Here is a 15,602-nt window from a genome sequence, read left to right as displayed (position 1 = left end):
AGTAAAAGAAGCCGGTCATAGAAGGCCACATATTGTATGATCCCATTTGCGTGAATCGTTCAGAAAAGGCAAATCTGTAGAGACAGAAAGTAAGTGAATGGTCACCTAGGACTGAGGGTGGGAATAGAGAATGACTGCAAATGGGTATGGGATTTCTTTTTGGGGTGACGGAAATGTCCCAAAATTAAATTGTGGTGATGGTTGCAAAATCTTCTTAAGTTTATTGAGACTTGGCTTAAGGTCCAAGCATATTGTATTTCTTGATGAATATACCTCCGGAATTTTAAGCTCTACCATCCTCTCTCTGGCCACATATTTCTATCCCTCGAACTCTCATGCCTCCCAAGCCTACTCTTGGATCTTATGGATGACCTGAAGCTCCACCATTAAGGCCGCAGTTCTTCCCTATCCTGCCTAGACATCATCACCATTTTTTTAAGGGCCATCAATGCACTGACCCCCTTGCCCTTCCACTCTGTCCCCTTGATCATCCTCCACTGGGAGTGGGTCCACCATTGGCCTCTGCTGGTTCACCAGTAACTGAGCAGCCCTGGGGGAGCCACTCCGGCACATTTGTCAGGGGGCCACGTTCCCCTCACTGTCTCCAGACTCTGGAGGTCCCAAGTTGCCCAGCAGTCCTGGGCCTCTCTCTTCCCTGTCCCCAGCTGGCCTTTATGACCCTCATCATCCGCCTTAAACCACCTTCCTCTTCCCCACCCCCTCCGCTGAGGACTCACCCTCCTTGACACTATCAGGTGGAGCTCCTTTGTTCCTCAGCTTCCTGTCAGACTTACCTCTCCGCCTCCACCCTCGCTTCCTGCCCAGTGGCCTCTAGGAGGAAGTCTAAGCTCCAAATCCCCCTCCCACCTCTTTCCTCCAGGCCGAGATCCTGTTCTCTTTCTCCTCCTGCATTTTGTCAGCCTTTCTGTCTTCTCTGCCAACTCCCGTGTTGCAGCCCAGAAGCGATATCCAGGGCCTCTGCGACCCAGAAACAAAACAAAGCCCTCCCCGGATCTTCCCACTGGAGCACAAGCAGGCTCGTTCTTGTTCTCTTGCTCCCTGCCCACCCCCGGTCCTTCCCCCCTTTTCCCTCTTGGTGTCCTCTGTTCATGCTTTTTCATTCCCTCCCTCTGCCCACCGGGTTCACGACGTCAGGACTGGCATTAACTCCTCTCTGAAACCTTCTTAGACCCTTAGTCCCCCTTGATCCACCTCGTGCCCCGCCTGGACTCAGCTCCGTGACGCTTCATCACTCAGGCTGGCACCCTGGTTTCACCCACTGAGTCATAAGTTTCACGAGGGGCATTTCTTTAAGTGCCCAGTTTATTCTGTGTCCTCCCTAGGCCTGGCTGCTCTGTAACTGCTTTCAGGTGGAAAGGGGGAATTGCCTGTGTTGCTGGGTCCCTTGAAAGAAAGCACGTGCGAGGACTGTAGGCCCTTGGGTGGTCCTGTTGGTGAAGAGGGGCTTGGCTGGTGCTCTGGGTACAGGGCCAAGGCCAATGAGAAGACCCAGCACAAACCATTGCTCACCAGGTGGTGTCAGTTTAGTGCCTTAAGAGAAACAACCTTCAGGAAATGCAAAGTAGAAAGAGAACATTATCTGTCACAGGGGTTATGAACAGGGCTAGGGGGCTCAGATGGAGCTTGAAACACACCTGAAGGATGGATGGTTCTTCATCGGAATCAGAGGCTTTGTCAGGGAGGGAATTTCAGGTGAAAGAATAGTAGATGCAAAAATGAAGAAATGGAGAAGCATAGGATGTTTTTGAGGTCAAGGGGTTTTGCCTTGGCCAGGTCATAGAAGTGTCACACCCAGGAGTTTTACTCGGCACTTAAGAGACACTATCTTCATAATCATCAAAGGAGGCCCCTGTGGTAGGATGTCCTGATAGTGTCTCCAGTTTGCAGATGAGCAGGTAGAGGCTCAGAGACCTCAGCAATGTGTGTGAGGTACAGACATGGTGGTGGAAAGGCTCGCCAGCCCCGGGTCTGTCTGACTTGAAGGCCCACACGAAGAGGCAGGCAGCATGTACAGGGCCTCGAAGGCCAGCTGGGAGATTGTGCTAATTATCCAGGCAGAAGCTCTTTACTTACTTAGTCAGTCTGATGGATTTTCTGCACCGTCATGCTTGAAAAGTACGTGTACACACAATATTTATGAATGTGTCAAGGGGTTTGGAACCCCAGAAGCCCATCTAATTTATATGTCCGATCAAAAACGAGTACACAAATGTTCACAGCAGTAGTATCCAAAATTATCCAAAATCAACCAAAAGGTCGAAAAACCCAAATGCCCATCAGCTAATGAATGCATAAACAAAATCTGGTCTTCTCACACAATGGAAAATTATTTGGCAATAAAAATAAATGAAAATAAATAAATAAATAAATGAAGTACTCATCCATGTTACAACATGATGAGCCTTGAAAACATGTTCAGTGAAAGAAGCTAGTCACAAACCATACATAACAGTACGATTCCATGTATATGAAATGTCCAGAACAGGGACTTTCCTGGCGGTTCAGTGGTTAGGACTCCAAACTTCCACTGCAGGGGGCACGGGTTCCATCCCTGGTCGCGGAACTAAGATCCCGCATGCCGCACAACACAACCGGAAAAAAAAAAAATAGAAAAAAGAAAAAAAAGAAATGTCCAGAACAGGCAGATCTCTAGATATGGAAAGATTAGTGGTTGCCTAGAACAAGGGGAAGGGGTTATTGGGGGGAGATGGGGAGTAAATACTAAAGAGTGCAGGGTTTCTCTTTGGAGTGATACTTGGGTAGCTCTGCAGTAAACTAATAACCACTGAATTGTACATTGAAATGAGGGAATTGTATGGTATGTGAATTATAACTCAGTAAAGCTTTACACACACACCTGCAAGAAGGCCCATCCACAGGCTTTGTGGACCTGGGTTGCACAGGTCTGAAGGTCAGAGGACATAGGTGTATCATACATAGGACAGAGCATGTGTGTTTTCTGTTATTTTCCAGCGAGCAGTGGTCCCTGTTGCCAAGGACAGTCCCGGGCCAGCTCCTGAGGTTCTGAATGATCAGCAGATGCAGGACAGACAGATCCCACCCCCAACAGGGCATGGAGTTCTGACTTTGGGAGAATGAGCACTTTGGCAGATCTGGGGGTGCATTGGGGATGGACTACCTGAAGCCTGGGCCGTTTCCAAGACTCTGCCTCCAGGCACTAACCCCGCTCCATCCACCTCCAGCAGGGAGGCCCTGTCAGGCCCCTGTCCCAGCCTCTTGACTTATGCTATTCACTTGCTGTAGAGAAACTACCTTGATGGAGTGAATGAAGTCACTGATAAGGGTGATTCAGGAGATTTAAAAAATCACTTCTGATTACTCGGCCTTACTTAAGTCAGATGTGGCTTTCTGGTTAAATGCCCGAATGTCAACTGGGATTTCAGTGGGAAGCGGTCAGGCATGTTTTGCTCTATCCCAGAGACACAGGCCAGCGCTTTGTCCGCACAGAACTCTCGTCTGATGCAAACTCCCCGCAGGAGGCACTGTTCTTCAGTGCTCCAGCTGGGTCAGATGGGCCAGACCTGAAATGTCGTGCTCTGCCGCTGCAGTGACGTGTGTGCTGTTTATCTCTCCTTCAGATGCGTGTGGATAATCTCACATGAATATCCTGTGTAGCCTTCCTGCATTTTTTTACCACTCGCAGTACGTCTGGGTGCCTAGCAAAGCCTGGCAGTGAGAGGGGTGGGATAACTTCCCGCTTTTCCTCTACCAGAATTAAGCTTTGAATGTTAAGAATCAACGTAGAATACGGACAAAAAGCAACTTTATTCTTTAAAGGCAAACATTCCCTCTTTGAAGATGTAAAAAAAATCATGAAATAAAAGAATTTATAACAAAGGGCTGACAGAAATCCCTTCTATTTTGAGACTCTTTTTTTGCATCTTGCCTTTGAAATTTCCAGCTCTCTAATCAATTGGTCTTTCTGGTGACCAGTCTTATCCGGAGGCCTGGTCACCAGAAAGATGATGTGATTAGAGGGCTGGAACTTTCCGCCCCACCCCCAACCTCTAAAGCCAAGGTGGGGGACTGGAGATGGAATTCTTTTTTTTTTTTTTATAAATTTGTTTATTTTATTTATTTATTTTTGGCTGTGTTGGGTCCCCGTTGCTGCGCGCGGGCGTTCTCTAGTTGCAGGGAGCAGGGGCCACTCCTCGCTGCGGTGCGCGGGCCTCTCATTGCGGTGGCTTCTCTTAGTGCAGAGCACGGGCTCTAGGCGTGTGGGCTTCAGTAGTCGCAGCACGTGGGCTCAGTAGTTGTGGCTCGCGGGCTCTAGAGCACAGGCCCAGCAGTTGTGGCGCACGGGCTCAGTTGCTCCGCGGCACGTGGGATCTTCCCGGACCAGGGCTCGAACCCGCGTTCCCTGCCTTGGCAGGTGGATTCCCAAACACTGCGCCACCAGGGAAGCCCTGGAGATGAAATTCTATAAAAACTCTAGAACAACAGGATTTGGGGAGCTTCTGGGTTGGTGAAAACATTCAAGTGCTGGTGGTACACCTGGGTGGGAGGTACACCTGGAGAGGGCTGGGAGCTCAGCCACCCTCCTACCTTGCCCTGTGAATCTTTTCCATCTGGCCATTCCTGAGTTGTAGCCTTTATAATAAGTCCATAAATATCAGTAAAATGTTTTTCTGTGTTCTGTGAGCCATTCTAGCAAACTATTGAACCTGAGGAGGGGTGCGTGGGAACCCCCAGCTTACAGCTGGTTGTTCAGAAGCAGGATTCCAGAGTTTGGAGCCTACACGACTGGAGGGATGGAGCTGTCAGCCTCTGAGAGGGGCAACTGAGGAGCACAGGAGGGGACCGGAGGCCCTGTGTTGGGCATGTTCAGTCGCAAGTACTTCCTGTTCATCCAAGAGGAGCTGTCTGCTCTTGGCCACCAAAGCCTGCAACACAGCAAAAAAGGAAAGCTGCACTCAGTACAATGGAATATTGTCATCTCTGTTTCCAGACCTGATGGGATCCTCTAGAAGACCTGTCAGTCTTGAGTCTATACGGATAATTCTGTACAGATGGGGAGGTGGGGTACAATGTAAGTTAAAGGTGTGCTTTCGGGGCCTGTCCCAGGTTTGGGGCTGTTAGGAAAGGACCCAACCTGTAGAACTGACTCTGAGTGGAGGACGATGGGGAGGAACTCTGCTCCCACACTCCTCGGAAACTGTCCCCGCCGAGGCCACCGACACCCACATAGTGACACCCCAGACATTTCTCACTTAACCTCTTGGCAAGTAACGTCTGACACAGGGTAACCACTCCCTCCCTTGAAGCTCTCCTGACGTCTGTGACCAAACTTCTGATTTCCCTCCCCGTCTTCATTCCTCCTCAGGCTTCTCTTTCTGTGTCTGTGTTTCAGTTCTCAGGACTTGATCCTGGGCCCTCTTCTTACATTTTCACAGGAGGTCATCCTCACAGATGTGCTGGCGACACCCAAATTTTCAGCTCCAACTCACCACTTTTGAGGACCGGGAACACCACGTCCAAGCAGCAGGGTGGACCAGCTACCGGAGGCCTCAGAGGCACCTCCCACCCGATACATAGAAGACAGACCCTTCCTCCTCATTCCCCTGAAACCTGCTCTTCTGCAGGAGAAGTGGTCCAAGGACAAGGAAGGAAGCTGGACTTCAGTGCAGCAGTGGGGGGGTGGGGGGATGGAGAGGGGGCCCAGCTGTGGGAACAGCCTCATCATGGAGCACTCCCTGAACACCAGCCGCTGTGCTGAGTGCTCACCTGTGTCCTCTCACTGTCTCTTAACAACAACCCTGAGAGAGGCCCAGACACGACAGAGGCAGCCCTAACGGGGTTTGGTGACTGATTAGTGAAAGAGGAACTGACTAGTAGACTGATTAGTGAAAGAGGAACTGACTAGTAGAGGACGATCCTACTCTTGTTAAATCGGGTTCAATGACATCATTTACTTTACTAAAAAGCAGCATGCTACTGTACCTTGAGGCCATGGAGATGCATATCAGTTAGCTTTTGCTGCTTAACAAACCACCCCAAACTTAGTGGTTTCAAACCAAAACCATTTATTTAGGTCCTGATTTGGAGTGTTGGCAGACTGGGTGGTGGTTCTTCTGCTGGTCTCAGCTGGGCAGGGCCTTCTAGTCAGCGAGGAGGCCCTCCTCCCGGGGGGCTGGCTGTCTGCCTGCTGAGGCCACAGAGATTGGTCCACATCTCTCTCATCATCCACCAAGCCAGCCCTGGCTTGTTCATATGGTGACTGGCAGGGTTCAAAGAAAGAAGACAGATGTGCAAGGTTTCTGCCTGTGCTTTCCCAATCCTTCATTCCTCTCTCTTGGAAGGGCAACCAAACCATCACAGGCTTCATCGAATGTCCATTCTGTTAAGGAGTGAGAGTAGAGGGGAAGTTTGTCCTGAAGACTTTCATAGCTTTGGAGAATTAACCAAAACCAAAGACAATGTAACCCTGGGTTTTGGGAAAGTTGGAGGGAAGGTGCCAGGCAGGATGCCCACGTGTTGGAGTCACTTGGGCAAGTTAAAAGAGTCCAGGGACTTCCCTGGTGGTCCAGTGGTTAAGACTCCACGCTTTCACTGCAGGGGGCACGAAATTGATCCCTGGTCAGGGAACTAAGATCCCGCACGCCGCGGCGCAGCCGATAAAAGAGAGTCCACGTGGGAGCTGAAGGCTTAAAATAGGCCACAGGTGATAATTTGGGGGAGAAAAGAATAACTAGAACAGATCGTGCAAATTAAGGAGAATCAGGAGAAAAATTGTATCACCTTTGATGCGCAGCTAGGAGTGACAATTGGGGGTTACATCCGTCGGTCACAGAGTAGTCTGGGAAGTGGGGCCACCACGAGCGTTCGCTAGTGGGAGTTGGACCTTCCAGAAACATGGGGGCAGCTGGAGAAGTGAAAGTTGGAAGAAGGACCAGACAATCAAAGGCAGAAACGCTCATCACCCTCCCGATTTGGTCCAGTCGGCTTCTCTGGGGACTCCCAGAAGCAAGTGGTACCCTGGGAAGCTCATGGGAGGTCTTTGGGGCTGTTGTCTGTGCAGTTACTGCGCCGCTGGTTGGCAGGGCAGTGTCTAGGAGGACGAGCTGGACCTGGAGTAGTGGGTGGACCAAGGCTGAGCTGAGCCCACAGGTGCCTGGTTCTGTCAGTTCCTCGTTTAACCGTGAAAACCCCCAGCAGTGCCCCGGCTCCCCTTCCACCTTCCAGTGTCCAGCAAGTTGCTCCTTGCTCGGGGAGCGTTCTGCTCCCAGGGCCCCTGCTCGCTGCACCCTGTCTCCTCGCCCGGGTGAGTTGCATCCCCCAACCCTGGAGGGAGCCAGGGGAGCCTATTTCCACCCTGGGCTCCCAGGTCCCCATAACCAGCACGGGGGGCTCAGGACCCGGTCCCCAGCTTCCAGGTGGACATGCCCGGTGCAGCACGAGGGATGTGAGGGGTAGCGTCGTAGAAGGGACTGACCCTCAGCGTGGCCGTGGCTGGGGTGCAGTGTGGAGCCCGTGGAGCCCAGGCCAGGCCCTTGTGTGCTACTCACCGAGCCCTCTCGCACTCCCCCTTGGAGCCCATCGTTCCCCCTCCACCGCAAAAGTCAAGTTCTGCTGTTCTCTAATACTGCGGAAACAGGGTGCTGCCAGATCTTCAACTGATAAAACCTGGTGAGGCTGTCATTGCGTGCACCTTCAGGATGGATCGAGATAGCATATCCCGTGGTAAAAACAAGAGTAAAATAATTCTGAGAATTGTGAAACTGCCACCCTTTTTCTAAATGACTTATCCCAACAGACAGGTGGCTTTCCATCACTGGCCTCCTTTCGTGGGCCTGTGGAGGCCAAGGTCTTTTCACTGTGCTGGTGTGAGGGGTGCTGCCACACCGTGCTGACCACGGGCCAGGCACTGCTTCCTCCCGCCCTCACTGTCCCCGAGTACAAGAGTGAGTGCGGAGCTGCCCAAGGTCACACAGCCAGTAAGTGGCAGGAGTAAGGTTTGAACCCACGTAGGAAGCTGACATTGAGGGGACACCTGGGGTTAACCAGGTGAGAACTGAGTAGTTCTGCAGCTGGGTCAGGGCTGCAGGTGGCAGCCAGGACTGGGCCTCCTCCAGGGTGTCCCCCAATACATTTGGGCCACCGTGGGAGCAATTTTTTTTTAAAGTATTTATTTATTTATTTATTTATGGCTGTGTTAGGTCTTTGTTTCTGTGCGAGGGCTTTCTCTAGTTGTGGTAAGTGGGGGCCACTCTTCATCGCGGTGCGCGGGCCCCTCACTATCGTGGCCTCTCTTGTTGCGGAGCACAGGCTCCAGACGCGCAGGCTCAGTAATTGTGGCTCATGGGCCTAGTTGCTCCGCGGCATGTGGGATCTTCCCAGACCAGGGCTCGAACCCGTGTCCCCTGCATTGGCAGGCAGATTCTCAACCACTGCGCCACCAGGGAAGCCCGGGAGCAATTTTTATACTTCTCCCTCCCTCCCTTCCTTCTTCCTTCTTCCTTCCTTCCCCCCATCCTCTCCCACCTATTCTCTCTCTCTCCCCACTTGCTCTGTCATGTGTGTGAGATCTCCCCTCCTTTGCTCTCTTTCTGTGTAACAGAAGGTTCCATCTATTCATCCAACTGCTAAGTCCCACCTGTGAGCAAATCCTAGCTCCTGCCTAGAGGCTGTGCAGACACACCTGCACCTGGTCCCTATTCTTGAGGACTTTCTCCTCCCTCTCAGTTTTGCGGTGGAAGCAGCTTCTCCTATTCACGGAAGTCGTCTTTGCAGCTTGTAGGATCCCCTCTGCTCCTTGAAGCAAGTCCCCACCCTCACTCTGATGCTGGTGTGAAAACTGCCAAAACACAGCAGGAACATAGACACCCACCTGGGCGGCCCCCGTCTCTCCCTCCGCGACCTCCACATCCTTCTAGAGGACCTGTGTGTCCCAGGCTGCAGGCCCCGTGCTTATCTCGTGCACAGAGGCAGCGAGGTCACCACCTGCCTGGAGGAGGGGAGAATAAAGAGGGAAAGCTCGTCTCCTTGAGGAGGCAGGGAGGCAGCTGCCTACAGAGGTGCCAGGCAGAGGCTGGTGTGTGCCGACAGGCACCTGACCCCCACCCCGCCCTGGACCCAGGACGAAATCCAGTAACTTGGTGCATCTGCCACAGTGTCATCCAGTGCTGATATGTGTGGTGCTGAAGCCAGTCAAAGGGACCAGACACATCTCTTCCTGAAGCAGTGTGGGTACCAGGGGCAGCTTTTGTGGCTTCTCCCACCCAGCCCCTGCCCGACTTGGCTGGACATCTCGGCAGGATGCTGGATCCCACCCTGGCCTGGCCTGGCTCTGGGCCTGGCCTGTGGCAGGAGAGCGCCTTTCTGGGGACACTGCCCGCCTCCCCGCCCTGGCCCCCTTGCACCAAGGCTCTCGCACTCCCCAGGGTGGTCAGTGCAGCTGGGTTGATGGTTTTCTCTCTCTCCAGGGTCAGGTGTGGATTAATGGCTTTAACCTTGGCCGCTATTGGCCAGCACGGGGCCCCCAGATGACCTTGTTCGTGCCGCAGCACATCCTGGTGACCTCGGCCCCAAACACCATCATCGTGCTGGAGCTAGAGCGTGCGCCCTGTGGGCATGGTGGCCCAGAACTGTGCACCGTGGAGTTCGTGGACAGGCCGGTGATCGGTGCAGTGAAGACCCACAGCCGTGTCCCTGCAGACCAAAACCAAGACTCATGGCTGGACCGTGTGTGATGACAAGGACTGTGACCCTTTGGAATTCTAGCCTTGCTCATACCTCACATGCCCCTCGGAAGGTCAGCATTCACTGGAGAGTTTGATTGGAAAATAGATTAGGTGTGTTCTCACCTGAGGTTTCCGACGGTGCCTGACGCACCCCCGTCTGGCTGCGTGGACATAGGGTGAGGGTGGCAGCCCAGCAACACACAGAGGCATCTGCAGAGTTGGAATGGAAGCGTTCAAGGTGTTTCCGATTTTTATTTTGTACAAATCATGTAGTCTTTTTATTAAATAAAATTTGTATTCAAATGATCTTACTGTTTTTAATGTTTAGCAGGTGTTAAATTATAGGTTCTGATTTAAATCATAACTAGACTTGAGTGGGCTGAATAAGCCACTTCACTAACTTGAGGTTGGTTCAAAGGAGTAGAAAATAGTCTTGTTTTGATCTAGTGGACTATTGCTTTTCTGATCTTTATTTGACTTCCTTTTGAATCTCTGTGATATCTACTAGGTGAGCCTTTAAACACAACTCCAAATAATTATGCAAAGGATTGACAGTTGGAGAGCGTAGACAGGATGGTGCATCTGTACAGTAGGAGACCCCAGAGCCACTAAAATGGTGATGCAGACCATGGTAAGTGGTGTTAAAAAAGCAGTTTGCCTTAAGTTGGATCCCATTTTGTGTGTTTAGACATAAGAGCTGCACGTATGCACACATTCAGCCCAGGCCTGTTCAACGTCGGTAGACACATGAACACACGTGGACATGGCAGAGACCAGGCGTTGTGTGAGATGCATGTCCTGCCCGGGGCATCCTGCTGTCAGACATTGGGCACTGTCCTCCACCACACCCAGTTCTGAGCATACTGTATATTTAATCCACTCGTCCCCCACAAGGACTCAGAGGAACGTATTGTCCTCTTACCCGATTTACCAAGTCACACGTCTACAAGTGGTAGAGATACGGTTTGAACCCCGGTTGTCTGGCTCTGGTATCTAGACACACATTGCATTCGTCATATATCGACACATGCTCATGTTCCCACAGGAGGGGACCATAGCAACATAAACAGAATTGTCAGTATGAGCATATCTGGGTGGTGGTTGTTTGAGAGATTGTTTACCTTTTCTTTTTTGCTTACCTGTATTTTAAATCCTGTACAGAGAAGATGTACATTTTTTTAAGGGAGGAAGAAAGGAAAAATTTCTGATGCTAATCTACAGCATCTTTTCACGGGAGTGTGTTTTTCTCTGTCTCCTAGACATCAGTGATGACTGTCTGGGATTCAACAGGGAGTTTGGAAACTCTGGTTGAGCCACTGCAGGAGGCAAGTATGAGTTGAGACAGACCAGAACTTAACTCACGACTGTCTTCCATAGCATCTTCTGCTGGATGTCCTGCATCCTTTGGATGTTGGGCCGACCACAGGGTGAAGGGGCTGCTATCTGCACACGCAGCCTCACTGCATCACTCTTTCTTCCACTACTAAGTTACTGAAAACTTAGAAAACGATACTCAAGAACTGTGCCCAGTGACACGTTTTGGGAAGATGTGAGACCATTCCTTTTAAAGCCTTACGTACATTGGTACATTGCACGTCCCCCTCCCAGAGATTCCCTGTTGTGGAGTCTCCAGAGGCTCAGGCAGTGGAGTGAAACCACCGCGTCGGAGCGTACATTTCCCTTCCATCCTCTCATCCGATATTCAGAACTGCACCCTACAATAGGCAGCAGTAAACCCACTTCACAGATGAAAACATTTAAACGTCAGCGAGAGCTGGAGTTGGATTCCAATCTGGTGTATCTCTGTCCAAAGCCAGAGTGTTTTGTCTGGTTCATGTGAGGGAATCTTTTGGGGTTTTCACCCTTGTCCAGGATGTCATGTTCTGCAAAACAGAATCTTAATACACAAATGGTACCACCCTGGACTCTACCCAAACCTATCCAACCCTCTGTAGTGCCTCTCAGGGGCATACATTTCATCTTCTATAATGTCGTTCTTAAAGTACAATGCCCCTCCATCATTCCTGATGTCTTAACTCTGTGGAAGGGTGCTACATCTGAAAATAATAAGGGCAGCACCTTTATTGCCTGCTGTGTAAACCTTTTATATTAAATTTATCTTAAGCTGGTTTTAATATGTCAAAGCTGTCTGAGCAGGCCTGAGCTAACCCAACCATAACACTGATGTTCCTCGAACATTACCATATTTTCAGCCATCCTTGTGAACATCATGGCCTTGGCTTAGACATTCCCCAGATTTGCACAACCTGCAGAACCTCTTGTTTTGAACAGAGTTATTGAAGTGTGATTTACATACCATAAAATTCACTCAGTTTGATGAGTTTTACTAAACTTATATGGGTGTAAACCACCATCACAATACAGTTTTAGAACACTTCTTTCACCCCAGAAGGTTCTCTAGTGCAGAAAATCTTCATTTCCACCCTACTCCAGGGAACCACGAATCTGTTTTCCATCACTGTAATTTTGCCTTTTGTCAGAATTTCATGGAACTGGGATCACAATATGAAGTCTTCCGTGTCTGACTTCTTTCACTCAGCATAATGTGTTTGAGGTTCGCCCATGTTGTAGCGTGATCAGAAATTTCTTCCTTTTTTCTGCTGTAGAGCATTCCACGTGTGGACATCCATTTGTCAGTTATGGGCATTTGGATTGTTTCCAGTTCGGGGCTCTTATGAATAATGCTTATCTGAACATCCATGCACAATTCTTCATGTGGCCAACTGTTTTCCTTTCCCTTGGGTAGGCACCTAGGAGTAGAATTGTTTAGTCACATGAGAAATGTATGTCCAACTTTTTAAGAAACTGCTTAACAATTTCAGAAGATCTTGCCTGAGGCAAGGAAGGGATGAAGAAGGGACAGAGGCGCCCTGGGCGGGGCCCTGCGGCCCTGGAGTTTGTGCCCTCTGTCTCTTTACCCTGCTCTGTGTCAGGCTGCTCAGTGTCTCTCTCTTTTTGTCTGTCAGTCAGTCCATTGTTATTTCTCAGCAAATCCAGTTTATTCAGAATGAAATTGTTTCGTGTTCATCCGAGTTTGGGTTTTTTTCATTGTTTCCCCAACAAGCGATAGGTCTTCCGTCAGATGACACACATAGGAAATGATCTTGTGTGGTCTTTGTTTCTTGCCTTATGAGCATAAAAAAAAAAAAAAAAAAGTCATTTCCTGAAATCACTTTTTCAGTCAGTGCTCTGAGGGCTTCTGTCTGGTCTGTGGCAGAAGAGACGGCTCAGGTGGCCTAGTAGCTCGTGGGCTGTGAGGGAAGTCCAGTCGGTGTCCAGATACTCGGGCTGAGGCGGTTCTGGGTTAAGCCCAGCCTCTGCTCTTGGTCTGACTGAGCACGTTCCCGGGTTGTCCCCTGCCCTTCAGCCTTCGGGTCCTGAGGTTTGCTAACTAGACACCCAGCAGCCCTCTGTTGTCTATAAAAGCCCAGGGATGATTCTCAACTGATTCCTCAGCAGACAGCTGCTCTGTACCCCCAGGGGTTTTCCACATGTGAGGAACCCCCCAGGAGCCCAGGCCTCTGAGCCCTCAGGCCGGCAGCACCGTCCCACCCCCCCCCGCCCCAGTGAAACAGGACAGGCTAGGGGCAGAAACGCTGGTGCGTGCTCCCACGCCATCACTCACCATCAACATGGTCTCAAGGAAGTGATTCGCTTATTAAGCCCCCATTTCCTCACCTCCTAAGTGGGGTCCCCACTTGTGGAGTTTTTACATCAAAGGCAATAATCATAAAAGCGCCTCATAGGGCACTTGCCATGGAGCAGGGACTTCCTGAAGGCTAATTGCATTCTTTCCCATCACATTCCTCCACAGAAGCAGGTAACCGATCATCTGGAAACCTGAGAGACGGGCAGGGAAGAAAAGCCACCAGGAGACACCATCCTTTCCCTGGAGCTCCTCGTGTTCAGTTCAACAGCTTGGCTCTTCTGACCAGGCGCCGTGCTTGGCTGAAGGACGCAAAGCCAAGGAGACAGTCTAGTATCAAACATGGACCCAGACCAGAAAAGAGGGGGGAGGCTCCACAGAAAGGGTGAAGGTGCTTCATCCATCAGGACCTTCCAGCACTAGCCTGGCCTTGCTGGGAGCAGCCTGTGCCTACAGAAAACACTTGAAATCCAGCGTGGACTTCAGAAACCTCAGTGTAGACCTCAGGGTCCTCCACTTCCTCAAGGCCTCTGTTCACCTGTTCTCAAAACTTAAGCAACTTTCTGGTGCCAACACCTTGAATTCCTAATCCGAAGGGCATTTCCCATCAGTGCGTGCCACGCTGGTTGTGGTCTGTTGCTACACATCAAACTGCTTCAATACATTTGCATAAGTGGCATAAAAAACTATTTTGTGATGTACATGATTCCATGGATCAGGAATTGGGACAGGCACAGCAGGATGGCTTGTCTCTTCCATGACACCTGCGACCTCTGCTGGGTCCTGGAATCGTCTGGAGGCTCCTTCACTCCAGACGGCATTTGGGCTGGGATGTCTGAAGGCTGAGCTCAGCTAGGATTGTCAACCAAAGCTTCCATACATGACCTTCTCTATGCCTTCAGTAGCCGGGTTCCGAGAGGGTGTGTTCCAGGAGGGAATTCTAGAGCGTCCTTTTTGTGTATTTACGTCCATCCCACTAAAGTCTGAGAAGCCGGTGAGCATGAATTGAATCCCTTCACCCTTGGTCCGAGGTCCCGTTGGCAGAGCACTGTGCTTGCTCCAGAGTGGGTATGTTTAGCCTGTGTTAATGAGTTGGATTCTTTTGTCTCTTTTGCAGATTACTGGCCTTTAGGGGTCCCACCAGGTAGTAACGAAAGGGGAATTGTGACTCTGAACATAGACTAGAAATCCACTGTGTGACCCTCCACCAGCAAGAGTGTATGGCAGGGTGAGGTGATGGGAGTGTATACTGCACTTAAAGTCTGGTTTCCTTCTTTGTTATCTTTGGATTTAGATTTCTGAGCAAGGCGTGCACTCTGTCCAATTTACTTCACCTTGGCTTTAATTTTTACTAAGCAATGGGATTTTTATCTAGGTAATTGGGCCGTTCTGGATCACCTGTCCTCTTTTCCATGGCCTTTGAAGTCATGAAGTGTCCCAAGAAGTGTCATTGAGGACTCCCCGGGGGTTCAGGTCCTGTCCCTTTTAGGGTGGGTGTGCTCTTCACCTTTAACTATGAGTGGAGTGTTTTCATTTATACAATAAATGTTCATTCAGTACTTACTCTGAACCCCATGCTACTGAGTAGGACGTATTTCTTGCCCCTCAAGGAGCACACAGATGTGTGAATGGACGATGCAGTGTCTGTGGGGAAGACAATTCCAAGGACAAGACCAGCGTGCTGTGAACATTCCGGATCTAGTCCTGGACCTGTTGCAGAGCTGGGATTGGTCAGGGTAAGCCTCCTGGAGTGGAGCCATGTGGAGAATAAGAGAAGGAGAAAGGAATAGAAATGAAGAGAACAGAAGGTACTTTAGGGAGGAAGCAGCAACTACAAAGATCCAACGTCTAGACAGACAATAGAGAATTCCAGAAATACTCAGACCCCAGCCAATCTTATTTAACAAGCACCCTTACTTCTCACTAGCTCCAATTCTAATTCTCGGTAAACAACTCACGTAACTGACTGTAACCTTGTGGGTTTTGCCTTTATCAGCCTCCCCTATTTTGTAGTCCAGCGGAACAAATTCAGGTGCTTCTTGAGTCTGTGTCTCCCAGGCTACAGTCCTAACAAACCCCAAATAAACACCTTTTTATTTCAATCGGGTCTCAGTTTCTAAAAATTTTGGTTAAAACTCTTGTTTCATAGTCCAATGAATTCTTCTGTTGCAGGAGTCTGCAATACAAGAACTTATTTTCCTCCTCAACTGTTG

The 15,602-nt window shown here is 50.2% G+C and overlaps 1 protein-coding gene across 5 annotated transcripts in view; it reads left to right on the top strand.

Annotated features, from left to right (window-relative positions):
- Positions 1–15,602, top strand: part of GLB1 (galactosidase beta 1) — a 108,118-nt gene that overhangs the window by 77,437 nt on the left and 15,079 nt on the right. Inside the window, exon 16 of one of the 5 annotated variants that reach the window (XR_009505768.1) lies at positions 13,558–15,125. The exons of 1 other annotated variant lie outside the window; for it this stretch is intronic. Coding sequence is in view for 3 of the 4 variants with exons in the window: in XM_059939082.1 (XP_059795065.1) it covers positions 9,465–9,731 (267 nt within the window). In the remaining variant the exon portion in view is untranslated. Of the gene's footprint in view, positions 1–3,620; positions 3,827–9,464; positions 10,029–13,557; positions 15,472–15,602 lie in introns of those variants that run through there. 3 more of the 5 variants (XM_059939083.1, XM_059939082.1, XM_059939085.1) reach the window with 3 other exon arrangements.

This window comes from Balaenoptera ricei, chromosome 11 (genome assembly GCF_028023285.1).
Source record: "Balaenoptera ricei isolate mBalRic1 chromosome 11, mBalRic1.hap2, whole genome shotgun sequence".
NCBI lineage: Eukaryota > Metazoa > Chordata > Mammalia > Artiodactyla > Balaenopteridae > Balaenoptera > Balaenoptera ricei.
Note: the sequence above shows the minus strand (reverse complement) of the source record. Positions and strands in the feature narration are given on the sequence as shown.